This window comes from Euphorbia lathyris, chromosome 2 (genome assembly GCF_963576675.1).
Source record: "Euphorbia lathyris chromosome 2, ddEupLath1.1, whole genome shotgun sequence".
Taxonomy (NCBI): domain Eukaryota; kingdom Viridiplantae; phylum Streptophyta; class Magnoliopsida; order Malpighiales; family Euphorbiaceae; genus Euphorbia; species Euphorbia lathyris.
The window spans coordinates 15173601-15191694 of record NC_088911.1 but is presented as its reverse complement, the minus strand read 5'-3'; the positions used below and the strand labels follow the sequence as shown (position 1 = coordinate 15191694).

Here is an 18094-nt window from a genome sequence, read left to right as displayed (position 1 = left end):
CAACCTTATCACAATCGAGGTATGAAAGGGAAGAACATTAAGTACCGTTTACTTTTGGCCACGATTGCGACCACCCTTATCACAGTCGAGGTATGAAAGGAACGTTAGAAATTAAAGCAAAATTAAGCGTGTTTAAAGTTTTAAGTAACGATTGCGTCCACCCATGGCATGGTCGGTACCTCTTAAACAAACACGAAAGCAAATAAATTCATATAAAGTCACGGACGAGACCACCCTTATCACGGGCGTGACTAAGCAAATATATTAAACCTAAGTCCTTAATAAATCTATATTTGTAATAGTTTAGGTTTGGGAAAGGAAATTTTGTGCTTAGAAATGCCTTCAGATGAAAGATTCAAAAACATGCGTGCTTACACCGTCCCGAATACTTCAATATAAAAATTGAAATACAAGACGAGTAATATATCTCTTTTACACTAGCTAGTTTGATACTTTGCGTATAAATTTACCATGAAAGTTTATCTTTCGGTTTAACTAATTCAAAGAGGAATATATGGATATATATTCTATTTATAAAGAGATTGATTAAAGACTAAATTCAGTGAAATTTTGCTCGGGACTAGCAAAAGCTTAAGTGTGGGAGTTTGTTAAGCCCAAAATATACCTAAAATATCCTATATAAATACGTTAAATTTACATTGAAATCATGCTAATTATATTCATTTGGAATACTTTTACGTCTTTATTTACTTCTTTGATGCAAGGTACTTAATTATTTGGTTAAATCCAAATAGGAGCTAAAACGGAGCTAAAATGGAGGAAAAACTTAAAAAACGTACCGAGAATACGTATCAGTCAGAAGAACGCTCAAGGAGGACGAGAAGCAGTCGAGAGACAGGGAGATAACTCTCTGTCGCGACTGAGATTTTCATAATCTCAGTCGCGACTTACGAAAGGCATCACGGAAGAAGAACGAAGTCTTCAACTCGCCCCTGTACCCCATGTCGCGACTGAGATTTTCAGAATCTCAGTCGCGACAGCGAAGTATTCTGCACATAAATCACATGTTTTAATCCGAGAAACGCGTCTGTTCGTTTGGATAAAAGCGACCCTTCACCAGCGGACACGACCCATCATTTACAACCTTTCAACAACTATAAATAAGTGATCCATTTCAGAAATTGGAGAGGTTGGAAAAGTTAGAGAAATTAGAGAAGAAAGTTATTATGTTGAGTTTCTGATTCAGAAAAGAATCAGAAAGTTAGATTTCATTTCTGTAAACAAACTTGCTATACACAAGTTGTTATTAGATTAGTTATAAACACAGTATTAGTTTAGTTTCTAAGGTTGATCAGAGACAAGTTTTCATTCTGGTAGTGGACTGACCAGTCTCTATTCCGAAGATCCAGCGAGAAGAATTGACGGCTGAAGCGCATGAGGTTTGACGCACCTACGGAGTTTGAGGGAAAGATTGACAACCCGGATCTCAAAGTTTTCGTTACAATGCTATCCAAGTTTCTACTTCTCTGTTAACTTGTGAAAATTCACATTTCATTAATGATATACTTATTTATTCAATACATTCTTTCTGTTGTTATTTTGATATTGTTCTGACAAAATGATTTTCAAAATGATAAATTGGTGTTTTTATTAAAAAGTTCTATTTCCATCTTATTCATATAAGAACTTTGTTGAACACTTGACAGATTTAGTTTTTATGGATGACATGATCGCTGATCGCGGCTTATTAGACATAAAATACTAGTTTGATTAAGGTAGCAATCTGCTCCGATCCAGAGAGATTTCTACGGTTCAAAGCCACTCAATTGAATAAATCGCTATATTGTTACATGTCCATAATCTTTACAAAGTTAAAGTTGCTTTCTTTGCTTTATGAAAATGAGTTTTATACCTTCTATTTATTCCAATTACGATAGTATCTGTCTTGTAATCAAAATCTCAAGACAGAACTGTTCTCTAAACTCGATATAATACTTCTATCTAATCCTAATTTACCAAAACCAATTCCATCAATTAAACGTATTTCTTTTATTAAACCTAAACACGTGATTAAAACCGAATTAAATAAAGTTTTTGTTAAAAAGCGTTCCCTGTGGGTTCGATATCTTTTATTACTACAAGCGTATACCGTGCACTTGCGGAAATCGCTCAACATATATGTACACTCAAACCTAACACATTAAATCAACCAGTCAATAATAAAATGTAAGCACAACTTGTCAAGCGTGACGATTTACTGCAAATAGACCTAAGTGAAATATGTCTAATGGTCTTATGGTGTTTGTCATCAAAATAAGTATGCATTATCGTTTGCTCTTGCAAGACATGCAACCTTGAGACTTCATAATATAAATGTTGAAACACATTGCCACAATGATTTTGATTTGACAAAATTATTCAAATTAGAATTAAATCCTTATGATAAAATATTCCAAGACATTAATTTTAATGTTTTGATTTATTTGTTACTAATATGTTTGTTCAAATGTTGAGTATTTAATTCACAAGTATTAGAAGACATTAAGACCAAGGTCCAAAGCCCATGATAGAATGTCAAAGCCCAAGTCAACAGATCCAAGCTAATTGATCAACTCAGCACAGCAAGAAAAAGGATCTAGAAGCCTTGTTAATTGCTTCACGATGAAGCTGCTGAATCAAACGGATAGAAGACATGTCAGTAGTTGACCTAAACAACTTGGAGACAAAGCTAATCCATTTTGGGAAAAGATCGGACGCCACAGAAAGCTATCCAGAAGACTTTACCATAAATGGAGAGACAACCTGATGCTTACTGACCAAAAGTACCTGATACCTGATCAAGACAGAAAAGGCAACGTTCTTATTGGCCGAAGACACTGAGGATCGAAAGCGACAGCGAAGACGTTTCCCTCTAACGGTTATTTTGAATTTCGAAATAACTGGAGCTTCAGATGTCACTATAAATAGGCCTCTCATTTGCTTCATTCGATGCAGATCTTCATCAAGTCGAAACGCTAGCCAAATTGTTATCTGAAGTTCTGTGCCAAACCAAAGCAAAGAAATCTCACACTCACTCTTATTTTGTGTAAAAGACTAGATTGTAAATCATCTAAAGTGTTCTGTTTATTTAGAACAACATCTTTATCAATTCTAAATATTGTAAGGAGATACTGAGTTGCTTGGTTATAGCACTCAGTGGTAGAATAGTATTGGGTATAAGATATAGAGGAAGGTACTCTGTATACTTACTGACTATTGTAAGAGGTTTGTGCTATACCTGAAAGAGCTCAGTAGTGGATTAAAGCTTGGAATGATTCCGGGGACTAGACGTAGGCATGAGGCAGAACCAGGATAAATCTACTGAGTAACATTTTCTAACTCTTAACTCCTTATATGATTGCTTTGTACTGTGCTTAGTAAAACGCTAAAACTGATATATATTGAGTTGTGTGTTTTGAGTACTGAGTTCAGGAATAGACTCCAGTGCTATTTCCTAACTCAACGTTAGAAGCAGCCTTAGTCTTAGTTCAACTAAAGTTGCCTCTGACTTTACTCAGCATCACTGTGTTAAACAACTAAGTGAAAAATCTTAACTATAAAAAGAAAGTCGGCCGTAAAGGAGAAAAAATTTAAATAGTTCCTTAACCCCCTTCGAACTAATTCTCATATTGCACGGGACCAACAATAAATACTTTCATAATGGTACTGTTATCGTCTAATCTTGCAAGACACATCACCAGAACCAATCCAAAATTAAATAACACTCTATCATCTCCTTTTTCAAGACAGGTGTGCGTGTCCTAATCAATGGACCTCCAGAAAATTGTACATATACACTTAAGTTAGTTATTTAAATTAGACTCTAAGAATTATATATTCACTCTTTCTCCATAACATCAGTTCATAGTTAAAACATAAGGACTGCTTTACCTTGTAATTAAATACAGGAGATACATGGATATTGAAGAGTGTTTATGGATCCAACATTTTCAACTACTTTCCAACAAAATGCCCACCTATTCTCATTTACTAATTATACCATCCATACATTTATTCCAATTTCACTCAAAATATACAATTAGTATTTTCACAGCCATGTTTTATTTATTCTGGATTTTGTCATCCATCTATAATACTCCACATGTGAATTTAATAACACACCGCATATTGTATATCAATAGTGAAACAATATATAAATTTCAACTAAGTGCCAATACACATATATAAATATAAGAAATCATGTTACCTCTTGACCAATAGCTAATCAAATTGTTCGGGTTATTGGTGGGTTGCTTACTCTCCTATAAACGTAAAATTAATTAGTGTTGAAGCAATAATAGATATACAAACGTACAGTCTTGATCACATGCACCTTAATAAGCAAGTGAATTTGCTCATTCACCGTTAGATCTAGACTTATTAAATCTAAGTCTCAGGATGCTTTGAATCTCCACCTTAGGATTCTAATAAGCCTAGATCTAACGGTGAATGAGCAAATTCTACTTGCTCATTAAGGTGCATGCGATCAAGACTGTACAGACGTATACTCAAATGCTCCTAACTCTCACCATATCAATTAAGGTTTCATATTACTCTAATTAATTCAATTCTCCTAATAGACCAAAAATTAAGAAACACCATTATAGATACTAGAATCTAAATGAAATGGGTAAAATTCTGTCTGGAACGCTCACCGGAGTTTCGCTGGAACGCGGTGGCCAGTCTTCGGAAATTCATCGGAGTTGCCAAAAGCACGAGCCAAGACTATCACGAGATAGCCAACGTTCAGGGGAGTCCAAAAGTACACTTCTTTCACTATTAAAATCACCTAAAAAGTCAAAATCTAACACTTTACCAGTGAAAAATACCCGCTCCGATCACCATGCTTTTCAACCATAAAAATAGCAATAGTGGTCTCAAAATTTTCCTTACAAAATAAAGAATTTAATAGTGTAATTTTCACTTCAAATGGTGCTGGGAATTTAATGTGAAAACTTATCATATTATAATAATAATAAATAATAATAGTATTAGCAAAGTTGAATGGACCCACTTCCATAAAGGTTATTTTTATTTTTATATTATTTTTTTTGAATAAATATTATTTTATTATTAATAGATGGATATTTGGATGTTACAATTCAAGTTAAAACATAACATTAATTTTGAAATACAAACATCAAACTTAACCAGCTCAATTTGTTTGTCTAACTTGTGCATACATGCTAACCAGTTCATACCTATTCATCCCTACCTTGTTTGTCTAACTTCTTCATATATGTCATATTCTATAATGAACAACTTATTCCTATTTTGAAATACAAAATAGACATCTAATGCAAGTCAAAGTAAAGTAATGATAATCAGTTCATACCTATTCAAGTCACAACAGAACAGTCTACATGTACATACCGCATATATGAGCATGCTAATCAATTCATACATATTCAAGTCAAACCAGAGCATGCTAATTAGTTCATACATATCCAATTCAAACCAGAACATTTCATATACTTATTAAAGTCACATCATAATACTAATCAGTGAAACAAACATCAAATCTCTAATACACATATGATTAATATTATTGCTAAACCCCACTAAACAAACATCAAGTTTAATAGTTCAACTTGTTTGTCTAACTTGTGCATATATGCTAATCAGTTCATACATATTCATACCTAACTTGAATTAGACATCAAATGCAAATCAAATCAGTGAAAACTTGTTTATCTAACCTATGCATACATGCTAATCAGTTCATACCTATTAATGTATAACTTGAATTAGACATCTAATGCAAGTCAAATCAGAGCAAGCTTAATCAATTCATATATATTCATGTCACAACAAAACATTAATCAGTCAAACAAAGATCAAGCTTAATAGTTTAACTTGTTTATCTAACTTGTGCATACATGCTAAGCAGTTCATATCTATTCATGACTAACTTGAATTAGACATCTAATGCAAGTCAAATCAGAGCAATCTTAATCAGTTTATACATATTTATATCACAACAGAACATTAATGAGTCAAACAAACGTCAAGCTTAATAGTTCAACTTGTTTGTCTAACTTATGCATACATGATAATCAGTTCATACTTATTCATGTCTGACTTGTTTGTCTAACCTGTGCATACATGCTAATCAGTTCATACATATTCATGCCTAACTTGAATTAGACATCTAATGCAAGTCAAATCAGAGTAAGCTTGTTGTCTAATATGTGCATACATGCTAATCAGTTCAGACCTATTTGCCTAACTTAAATTAGACATCTAATGCAAGTCAAATCAGAGCAAGCTTAATCAGTTCATACATATTCATGTCATAACAGAACGTTAATCAGTGAAACAAATATCAAGCTTAATAGTTCAACTTGTTTGTCTAACTTGTGCATACATGCTAATCAGTTTATACCTATTCATGTCTGACTTGTTTGTGTGTGTTTGTACGTATGTTAGATTTGATGGTGTTAATTGATTTATTGACTTAATATTTTATTAAAATCACCTTTTTAATGGTAAAAATAAATAAAACTAACCTTTTGACTTACAACTTTATTTTTCAATGCGAGAACAATTCTTCTTTTCATATTAAGACATATTAAAAGTTTTTCAAGGATTTCGGTTTCTTTTTATATTTGTTAGTCGATATTTCGGTCAGATCCAAGAGGATTAGTTTAATTATAGTTTTTATATGTTCTATCTATGGATGACATGGTCCCACAATGTATCATATTTAACATTAAAGCATGGTTCAACAAACAATTTCATATAATCTTCCCTAAGAACGTTAATAAACGATTTCACATAACCGCCCTTAAGAACGTCGACCCGCTCTGATACCACTTAGATGAATATCCTTATAACAAAGGTAAAGAAAAACGTCAAACAATCAAAGAACAAAAATGCTGAAACAATTAAGAACAACTTGAAGTCATAATAAGGGACTATTTGAAAAATGCTAGTATTAGAACAACTCTAACGGCGATGAAAATGACCAATTTGAAATTTTTTAAGTGTAACCAACCACTTGAGCAAGCAGTAGGAGCTCTTCCATCCTTAACCAAAAGTGAGGATTCGATTTCACTTTAGGCATGAAGCAATTTTAAATCTTTGGACTAGCTGTCCCATCCATTTGAATTGTCTACCAACCAGCGAATGAGGATTAATCTGGATGTAGACATATCTTAAAGTACCGCTGCGGTAATATAAATTCTCCAAAGATTACCTTATGTTTTGATAAAAAAAATAAAAATTGTACTGAATGGTGGTTGTTAGTTTCCTTGACAGAGGAAAGAATAAAACAGCAAATGAAAATAACTTCCTACAACTAGTGTAATGCGTAGTGCTTAACAAGTCTTCGGGACGGCGCACCACGCTAGTAAACCGGCGCACGATGGCACGACCACAGGTAAATGTAAATTTACATTTCCCCCGCAGTCAAAAGTAAAAAAATGAAAGTAAATTTGTCAATTCGAAGAGGTGTGGGGCCCGTGAAGACGCGACCGTCTCTGTCTCTTACGAGACCCTCTAACATTTGTGGGGCCCAGTTTCCATCCTCGCTTTTGTTTGAACTTCGAATCCACCGGAATACTGATTTACAACCCCAAATCTAGCTCATTTGTCCCTCTTCACCTGTTAATTTTTACTGATTCTCTGTTTATTTTTTACCATTTTCGAAGAAGAAGAAGAAGAAGAAGAAGAAGGAGGAAAGCGATACTGCTGATGGCTTCCAATGGCTATAGAAATGGCACTTCAAAGACATCGATGAAGCCACTTGCTTCTAATTTGAAATCATCTTCTTTTAAACCCAGACTTAATTCTTCGGGATCTGTGCTTCGCCGGAGTACCCCCGGTTCTTTCATCTCTAACGCCGGAGATGACGGAGGTTATCTATTTTTCTTTTTCCTTCAAACTCAATGTGTTTTTCTTATCTATCGAATCAGCTGTCATTTTTTATTTATTTGACGTAGCGAGTTATGCGATCTAGGAGCTTGTTTGTTGCTTTTAATGCCATTCCTTTTGTTTGTGGATAATGCTGTGAGGTTTTTATTCGAAATTTTAAGCTATTGAACTAGTCCATTCTCGCCTGCGAGAAATACAGGTTGTAATTGAAATTAATATGGTTGATTGTCTATACTGATGGAAAATGTTAGTGAAATTTATGCTGTTTCTGAATGCTGATTTAATGGCTTGCTTTAGTACCTGGAAGAGTTCGAGTGGCAGTAAGATTACGGCCACGAAATGCAGAAGAGTTGGTGGCGGATGCTGATTTCGCTGATTGCGTGGAATTGCTGCCAGAGGTGGGGTTGAGTCTCAGTACTTGTCATGTTTCTAGACTGAACATGTATTATCTTGCAATTAGTCATTTTATGTTTCTATTGTGCCCCAGTGTAAGAGGTTGAAACTACGAAAAAACAATTGGGATGCAGATACTTATGAATTTGACGAAGTACTGACTGAATTTGCTTCACAGAAGCGTGTATATGAAGTTGTTGCCAAGCCTGTTGTTGAGGTTAGTTGTTTGGTATATCTTTTCTTTTCTTTTTTCTTAGTAAGGTCATTATTGAACTCCAGTAAGATTATGTGGAAAATTTCAAGAATGCAATAAATTTGTTGCCCCTAAGCATTATTATTTATATTGCAATATCCTTGTTGCTAAATTTAAATGTTGTATTTTATTCTTCATATCTTTGTTAGCATGCCTTTTCCAAATCATGCCTCATCTTCCAACATGATTTAAAATGGTATGTGCATCAATTTACCTTTTCTTTTGTCCAACTTTGTAGAGCGTCCTAGATGGTTACAATGGAACTGTGATGGCATATGGTCAGACTGGTACAGGGAAAACTTTTACTATTGGACACATTGGAGATGATGATACATCTGCACGGGGGATCATGGTTCGAGCAATGGAGGACATTTTAGCAGATATTTCTCCAGAGACCGATTCTATTTCAGTCTCATATTTGCAGGTTCTTATATTGGTTTCTCTAAACTTACTGTAGCCATGTCAAAGATTTCACTGTCCCTCAATGATCCCCAGAATAGCTTAATGTTGTTCTTAATGTATATGCACAGCTTTATATGGAGGCGATTCAGGACCTCCTTGACCCGACTAATGATAATATTAGCATCGTGGAGGATCCCAGAACTGGTGATGTTTCATTACCTGGGGCAACTCTTGTAGAAATCAGAAACCAGCAGAGTTTTGTGGAGCTGCTAAGATTAGGAGAAGCTCATCGAATTGCTGCTAATACAAAATTGAATACCGAATCATCTCGTAGTCATGCTATTCTCATGGTGAGAAACACACTATCTTTTTCTTTCACTAGTTCATGCATTTTCCTACCATTGTGGGCTTTTGACATACGCTTAACTTGGTTAGTATAGGTTCATGTCAGGAGGTCAGTTGCAGGACGAGAAGATTCAGTTTCAAATGAGATTGATAATTCTTCTCACTTGGTCAAACCTGTGAAGCCACTTGTTCGCAGGAGCAAGCTGGTGCTGGTAGACTTGGCTGGTTCAGAGCGTGTTCATAAGTCAGGTGTATATCAAAGCTAAATTCTAGACCATTGCTCAATGATATTACAATTTAGGTGTTTTTAAGTGTAAATTAAAATTGTTTTATATATATATCACACTCTGGGGTGTAGCAAAAGTGGTTTTGGAGGATAATCATTTGTGCAAATCTTCAAAACTCTTAAAACTTTGTGTGCACATGAATGTATCAATACCTGTTTTCTGTATGCTTCAGAGAGGGAATTGGTCAGCTGTTACGATTTTAAGAATGTATGTGCTATGGCATCCAAAAATGCATCTTGTTAGAGTGTGACTTTATATCTTACTATATCCACTCTACATTCTACTCTTCTAGACATTTGTGAGGGCAGGATGTGACTTCCACGAGTGAGCTCTTTCTTAGTTTGGATTCATTTTTTAAGTTATCCTTTGTAAATGCTTTAAACTTATTTTCTTTATTTTTTTTTTCCAGGAAGTGAGGGGCATATGCTAGAAGAAGCCAAGTGTATTAATCTCTCACTTAGTGCATTAGGAAAGTGCATAAATGCATTGGCAGAGAATAGTGCTCATGTGCCAGTTCGTGATTCAAAGCTCACTAGGCTGCTCAAGGATTCATTTGGAGGTCTGATTCCTTCCATGTTCATGCAAATGAATTAAGCTTCAGTATTATCTGCATAATCTACTAATACAATTTTCCAACTAATTAGTAATGACTTGTTGCATGTCAATGGAAATACAAACTTATATTTGGATGTATATATGATTTCCCTATGCATATTGCATTCTTCTGCTTCTTGGGGCCAAGGATGATGCTATTCCTAGTATATTCTGAGTTAACATATCATCATGTCACAGGCACAGCAAGAACTTCATTAGTTGTGACCATTGGCCCATCCCCTCGCCATCGAGGAGAGACTACAAGTACTATATTGTTTGGACAACGGGTTAGTGCTACTGCTTTATAGCTTTTAAATGCATGTCTTTGTTCCTTGTGATGATTGCACATGAAGATAGTCTTAGAGATTGCATATTATGTAAAGGTCAATTGTGATTGTATTTGTTGCTCCATCTGTCTTCAGGCGATGAAGGTTGAAAATATGTTAAAAATAAAAGAAGAGTTTGATTACAAAAGTTTATCTCGGAAACTTGAAATACACGTGGATAAGCTCATTGCAGAAAATGAAAGACAACAGAAAGCTTTTGATGATGATGTTGATAAAATAAATCAAGAAGCAGAAAATCGTATTGCTGAGGTTGAAAGAACCTTTGCAGAAGCCTTAGAGGTTTGTTATACTATTTCATGTTTCTTGTAGACAAGAACCATTGTCTGTGTTGTCTGCACACGTTCTCTTTTATTTCTTATTGTTACAAACCATGTGAATACTCTGGAAACCCATGGGAACCATATAGACTAAAACTATATGAATATTTCATTCAAGGAGAATACACATTAAGGATACTACCTAGACACTACAGCCCATACCTACAAGACCCATACCATGCTTACATTATTACACCCCCCCTCAAGATGGAGCATGGATTTTAATCATGCTCGGCTTGCTAAGATATAGAATACGTAGTCTTAAAGACAATACAACTCAAAACAAGAAACTTAAGATACTTTGGAATATAAAACATAATTCAGGAGACACAATCTAGAAGAACAAATCAGACAGGAGAGACGTCAACGGAACATGGAACATCAAGCTTCGTTGGAAAAGGACAAGCAAAACTCAGTTGAAGTAATGCGCAAGAGCCTGCTAGCAACACCATTGCACGAAAGGAGATTCACCGGAAAACTAACAGGAAGGTGGTAGGAACGGCGACAATTCGGTGAGACGAACTGAGACTTGGAACCCTAGGCCCAAACAATCTGCTCACAAGGCAGACAGTAATGCTGAAGAAAACAGCCCAAAAATACAAACCCAGAAATTCTGCTCACAAGGGCATAAAATGAAGCAAAACTAGGCTCTGATACCATGTTACAAACCAGGAAACACATGGGATACCATATAGACTAAAACTATATGAATATTTCATTCAAGGAGAATACACATATATATACACATTGAGGATACTACCTAGACACTACAGCCCATACCTAGACAGACCCATACCATGCTTACATTATTACACTTATAAAACTATAATGTGCCGCTTCATCGTTGAGGTCGGTGGCTTGGTGCGCCTCTGTATATATGGTACTAAATATAAATATGATCTTAAAGGAAAAGAAGAAGTAAAATTGAAAGTGATAGCAAAAACCAAAAAAGTTTCAGCAGGAAAGCTGTTAAGGGCAATGACCACTTTTGAGTACCTTTCCACATCACATAAGAACATCTATGTTCTGACTTCTGACCATTATAGCTTTTGTTATTTATTACTTATAAATAAGCTATTTCTGTTTGCAGAAAGAGAGACTAAAATGCCAGATGGAATACATGGAATCAGTGAAGGAGTTGGAGGAGAAAATGGTGGCTAATCAGAAAAAGCATAACTGTGATGGTTTTATCAATGATAAATGCAATGAGGCGGTACACTTTTCTGGTCTATTGCTGTATTTCTTTTTCTATTGTTTAGGGAATGAATTCTATGGGGTAAATTACATACGTGGTGTACAACGTTTGTCCTTTTTCACACTTTGGTGTACAACCTTCATATTTACACACAAAACTGTACAACCTTTTGGTTACAGCCGGTAATTATCACCAGCCAACGCGCCACTTAAGCAATTTGACCACCCCAAAAGTCAAAACTGCTGGCGTGGCATGTTGACTTCGCGTTGAACGGTCAACTTTTGACTTTTAGGGAGGTGAAATTGTTGACATGGTGTGTTGACTTCCCGTTGACCGGTCACAATCACCGGCTGTACACTTTAGTGGAAAGTCACCAAAAGGTTAAGGTTGTATATTTTTTTTGTGCAAAGTTGAAGGTTGTACACCAAATTATGAAATAGGGCAAAAGTTGTACGCCACGTATGTAATTTACCCAATTCTATGCATTGATGACTATCAGGACATATTTTGACATGATGGATTTTGATTATTGGTTCTCATGCCTTCTTTGAATTTCTGTTACATCCAGCTTGTGCATAATGAAGTTCTGGGTAAATTACGCCTATGGCCCCTGGACTTTGCTTTTACTTTAATTATAGCCCTTGAACTTCAAAATCTAACATTATGGCCCCTGAACTTTGCACTTCAGTAACATAATGGCCCTTTTTCCCATTGACCAAGTGAAAATGACCAATGACGATCTCAAAATTGAAAAGTCCAAGAATTAAAGTTGTTAACAACCACATTTTCAATTTTTAATGACCATTTTCGGAGCTTTCTCTCTCCAAACCACCCCTTTCTCTCTCCTAACCCAGATGACCTCAAAACCAAAAAGTTCAAGAATTAAAGTTGTTTAGAATATCATTTCTATCATCTTTACAATGAAGCACATGTTATTAAAGTGATCATCTTGCTCAATGGTAAAAGGGGCCATAATAATGTTAGTAAAGTGCAGAGTTCAAGGGACATAATGTCCAGTTTTGAAGTACAGGGGCCATAGTGAAAGTGAGAGCAAAGTTCAGGGGCCATAGGTGTAATTTACCCATGAAAAGTTCCTGCTGCCTAGAATTCTTTTTTATGACAGTAACTTTTCTCCGTTTCCTTTCTTCCGATTTTGTAGAGGCCTGGTGCTTCTGGTTCTGAGGAAGTTTCTGAGATAAGAAAGTTGCTTCACAATGAAATTGAACTAAGAAAGGCTGCTGAAGAGGAGGTCAACAAGCTTAAGAGTCAGTTAGAGAATTTTATGCAGTCTATGGTACGAATTTTTGCAGAATCTCGAGGATATATCAAATTTACTGGCTTCAGCCAGTATCAATGTTTTAAATTGCCTTCTTTCTGTATTGTTACCTTTCCTAATCCATTTACTGGAAAAAAAAAAAAAAATGATGAGAAGCATCTTAAGTTTGTGATGCATAAGGTCTTTATTTCTTGCATTAGGCTGGTGGAGATGAAGAGATAGTAAAGCTTCACATGCTTTTGGACGATGAGGCTCATCAGAAAAAGAAATTAGAAGAAGAAATTATGGCTTTACGAAGTCAGTTAATACAATTGACTCTTGAAGCTGATCAGGTACTTGTTTGAGAAAGGTTAAACAATTCTATTCAGTCAAGACGACTTTATGGTGATTTTGTATTTCTTTTAGTCATTGGAAATGTTTAAGCTTTCCGATGGGCCTTTAATTCAAAGTGGAGCCTGTGCTTATCATATGCAGCACCCGTAAAAAAGTGGATTTTTTGCAATATTAACTCTCTCCTTTATTCCTTTGTTTTATAGACAAGATGTCTTGATAGAGGTGTGTCTGGAAATGCCTTTGCCAGTTTGGATTCTTTTGTTTCTCAAGTTAAGAATTCCCAGTTTAAAGAGAACGGAAATGGTCAAAAAGCACCAGTGACAACACTTTCTGAACAAGGTATTTAAAGTTGTTGGGCAAAATAATTTCATTCGAATTTAGTGTGCATGTCCTTGGTTCATGACTAATCAAATACTGCAGTTGGATTGCAAAAGATTTTGTCGTTCCTCGAGTCAGATGATGCCAATGTACGGATTCATGCAGTAAAAGTTGTGGCTAACCTTGCAGCTGAAGGTGAGAAATCTCCTTCCTAATCCAGCAAACAACCCCCCATGAAAAAGAAAATAAAAGAAGGCAACATCTTTGGTCAATTATTCACTATATTTTTTTTTCTTTTACCACATTGCAAACTCTTGGCGAGCCTTGGCGCAACGGTAAAACGTTGTTGTCGTGTGACCAGAGGTCACGGGTTCGAGTCTTAGGAGCGGCCTCTTGCCAATTAAATTGGCAAGGGAAGGCTTACCCCCAATACACCCTTGTGGTGGGACCCCTCCCCGGACCCTCGCTCAGCGGGGACGCTTAATGCGACCGGGCCGCCCTTTTTTTTTTTTTTACCACATTGCAAACTCTTGATGATATTGTTAAAATATGCTTCTGGCTTCTACTGTCTGCTTTATGTATTAAAAACAAAAAAATACTGTTTGCTATAAATGATAGTATCATACAAGTTCCGTGTTTGCATTTCTTAATTATGACCATTTTACATGAAATAAACTCTTATATTGTACTGTTTTTGTTTTTTTCTTTCATTGTTTTCCTAAGAAAATTGATCTATTTAGGGTGTACGATTCATTAATTGACTCGTATACATATGCTCCATATATGAACCAGAATCAAATCAGCAAAGGATTGTTGAAGCGGGTGGTCTTACTTCCTTGCTAATGCTTCTTAGAAGCTTTGACGATGAAACTGTTCGCAGAGTTGCAGCTGGTGCAATTGCCAATCTTGCAATGAATGGTAATAACTGTCAATACTTTCATATCTTCGAGAGTGCTGGAGTCTATTCCTTACTTCTGGGAGGGGTAAAGCACTGCTCGATTCCTGATCTAATATTGTCTTCAATTACTTTTATACAGAAGCTAATCAAGAACTCATAATGGCTCAAGGGGGAATCAGTTTATTGTCTATGACAGCAGCTGATGCTGAGGATCCACAGACTCTTCGCATGGTAGCTGGAGCTATTGCAAATTTGTGCGGAAATGGTATTATGTTTTATGCATCATATTTTTTGTTTCTTTCCTCTTTAAGTGATCTCTCTATTTGGTCAGTGTTCCACACCTTATAAGGAAGTGAAATGAATTATTGGGACTTCATAATGGAATATCATTCATCTAATAATCGGGTAAAGTACTTCCCTCTGAATTATAGCAGTACTAACATTATGGCCCTTAAACTTCATTTCCTGACATAAAACTTCTTGAACTTTATATTATTGTAAGTTGTAACATTAAAGTCCCAATCAAAGAAAGACTATTTAAAAAATTAACGAAATGATGAACTAGAGGCTGGAATTAGGCATTTGACCATAATTTATTTGCATGGATAAAAAAGAGAGTCAATGATGTAGTCAAACGTGTAATTTATTGTCATGGATAAAAAAGAGTTACTGATGTAGTCAAACTTGTACAGATCATCATTTCATTAATTTTGTAAATGGGCTTTCATTTGATTTGGACTTCAATGTTACAAATTACAATAATGTAAACTTCAAGGATTTTTATGTCACGAGGTGTTATAATGTTAGTAGTGCTATAGTTCAGGGGCCATGAATGTATTTTACCCTCTGATAATTTGTGTTATATTATAAACCATTATGTGACAATTGATTGATGCTTAATCATTATCTGCAACATCATAAGCTAATCGCTGTATGTAAACAAATCTAAGTTAAAATATCTAACTATTTGATGCGGAGGTAAATTCCGGCAAGTTTTCAAGTGTCGGATTTTTGCGTTTTCGAACCCTATTCTGATTGGGAACGGGCCAACGGTCAAAATCATTAGCTTTGCTATGGGCCCTACCCTCTTTTGGCCAAATTCGATCGTTTAGGGCCTCAAAATCGCCATTTAGTGTTAATTTCAAATTAATTTGTATTTTCCTTTTCTAATTAGGATTCTAGTTTCCTATTCTTTTATGATTCTAATTTAATATTTTTCCTATTTAAAAGCTCCTTATAAGGAGCCAGCTTATGAATTAATGAAATTGATATTTTTGAATTACCAAAGTTCTTGAGAATTTTGAGGGTTTCTATTACGGTATTTGTGCGTCGAATCAACTAGTATTGGTAGAATCAACAGGTTTATAGAAACCTAGCTTTCTGGCATTCAACCGAATCAACAGACGGCTAGCAAAACCGATTAATTCTGCTGCATCACTATTGTTTCGTATATGATAATACAATATAATTTTTAGATTGTGTTGATCTAGTACTCATTGTTTTACCATTTACTAAACATGGTATTAAAGTACAGATTATAATTTGATATAATGGACTTTCAGATAAGCTACAGATGAGGCTGAGGACTGAAGGTGGGATCAAGGCGTTGCTTGGAATGGTGAGGTGTGGACATCCTGATGTTCTCTCTCAAGTTGCACGTGGAATTGCAAACTTCGCAAAATGTGAATCACGAGCGTCCACACAAGGTTTGTGCTTCAGCCGACGCATGCAGTTATGCTAGTGTAGAGTCTTGGCTGTGTCTTTTGCCTTCATATTCTTTTTCTCCTCTATTCCCTTATATAAGTCATTCTAGGGTATTTCACACAAACTAAGAAATACAATTAACATATAGTCAAATTAATTTATTTACATTGGTTAACTAAACATAGATTAAAAAATATAAACCTTGGAATGTTAAAAAACACATAGATCAAGATAAAAAAATTAATGCTTGGACCAAAAAACTAAACTAAAAGTTTTTGGAATACTAGAATGACTTATATTTGATTAAAAAATCTAATTTGCTAGAATGACTTACATAAGTGAATGGGGAGAGTAATACTTTTTGCCTTCATATACAACTAAAATTTACCAATCATAGGATCAAAAAGTGGGAGATCCCTTCTAATAGAAGATGGTGCACTTCCATGGATCGTGCAAAATGCTAACGATGAGTCTGCGCCAATCAGACGTCACATTGAGCTTGCTCTATGTCACTTGGCACAACACGGTAAATGCTCGTTTTTAATTATTGTCGTTAGCATTTATCATTTGAACATGATTCTTAAAGCACTTGATTCTTAAAATTTCAGAAGTAAATGCAAAGGAGATGATTAGTGGAGGTGCACTGTGGGAGCTAGTTCGCATCTCACGAGACTGTTCTCGAGAGGACATAAGGAGTCTTGCTCGAAAAACTCTGAATTCGAGCCCTACATTTAGATCTGAAATGCGTAGGTTACGAATAGAGTGTTGACTACAAACTGATGAATTATAAGGTGAAGGCCATGCTTTTTCGTGTATATATTGTGTCAAGAACCACACCTGGATTTTTTCGTTACGATCAAGACATTGTTCTTGATCCAGGTGAAAGCCGGTCGGCAATTTTCATGTAAAGAGGCGAGGTGAGGCTGAGGTCAGGTTTTACATTAATCAGTAATTTTGAGGGTAGCAGATTAATATTATATATTTACGGATGCAGGAAGAAGCTAGGAAGTGCAAGAAATTCTATGGAGATTGTTTTGTAGGCCAATTCTTTGTATGTCATGGCTTAGGTTGTAAATTTATTCATAAATATAAGGATTATTTATTTAGGTTTATCGTTGGTAGAGGTTATGGGAAAGAAAGTTTTCGAGTTAGTCTTCGAATTAAGGGTACTCAAGTTGGGGGTAACAGGATGAATTTAGTTCAAATTGAGTTGGCAATATTTGATAAATTAGTCTAAACAAATACAATAATAAAGTTTTATTAATGAAACTTCTTTGGCGTATGTGGCAAAACCCCTCCTCTCTTTGGGTTCGCCTCCTTTGTGGTAAGTATCGGAAAGACAAAATCTTCGGGGGCCTAAAAGAGAGAGTTGCTAATTGTTCCTTCCTCTGGAAAGGACTTAGTGCTGTGTTTGATGAGTTCTGTTCGGGAGTTGGCCTGGAGGTGGGGAATGGTAAGTCCATTAGTTTCTGGTTTGATAACTGGATTGGGGATAAACCGTTAATTGAGGTGTGTTCTTCCCCCCCGCCTAGTGATATACGCAACTGGAGGATTGCC

The 18094-nt window shown here is 35.5% G+C and overlaps 1 protein-coding gene across 2 annotated transcripts; it reads left to right on the top strand.

The window, feature by feature from the left end:
- The first annotated feature begins 7563 nt into the window (after nt 1-7563).
- Nucleotides 7564-17647, top strand: LOC136216815 (kinesin-like protein KIN-UB). Of its 2 annotated transcripts, XR_010683384.1 has the most exons (20): nt 7564-7858; nt 8173-8273; nt 8363-8485; nt 8760-8945; nt 9052-9273; nt 9364-9517; nt 9965-10114; nt 10348-10436; nt 10572-10775; nt 11904-12026; nt 13168-13302; nt 13485-13616; nt 13821-13956; nt 14038-14130; nt 14728-14853; nt 14973-15098; nt 16396-16539; nt 16935-17063; nt 17146-17454; nt 17532-17647. XR_010683384.1 is itself a non-coding variant. In XM_066003368.1 (19 exons), the coding sequence occupies exons 1-19, from the start codon at nt 7696-7698 to the stop codon at nt 17304-17306; spliced, it is 2697 nt and encodes an 898-aa protein (XP_065859440.1). In that variant the 5' UTR covers nt 7564-7695; the 3' UTR covers nt 17307-17647. The 2 variants fall into 2 exon arrangements, 1 of the variants encoding a protein (XP_065859440.1); XM_066003368.1 differs by having other exon boundaries at nt 17146-17647.
- Nucleotides 17648-18094: the final 447 nt, after the last annotated feature.

Excerpts from the sequence above, each read along its gene's own strand:
- LOC136216815 (XM_066003368.1), top strand. The coding sequence starts at position 7,696 with ATGGCTTCCAATGGCTATAGAAATGGCACTTCAAAGACATCGATGAAG. Across the intron at positions 7,859-8,172 it reads TAACGCCGGAGATGACGGAG|TACCTGGAAGAGTTCGAGTG; the intron begins GTTATCTATTTT and ends GGCTTGCTTTAG. Across the intron at positions 8,946-9,051 it reads TTTCAGTCTCATATTTGCAG|CTTTATATGGAGGCGATTCA; the intron begins GTTCTTATATTG and ends GTATATGCACAG.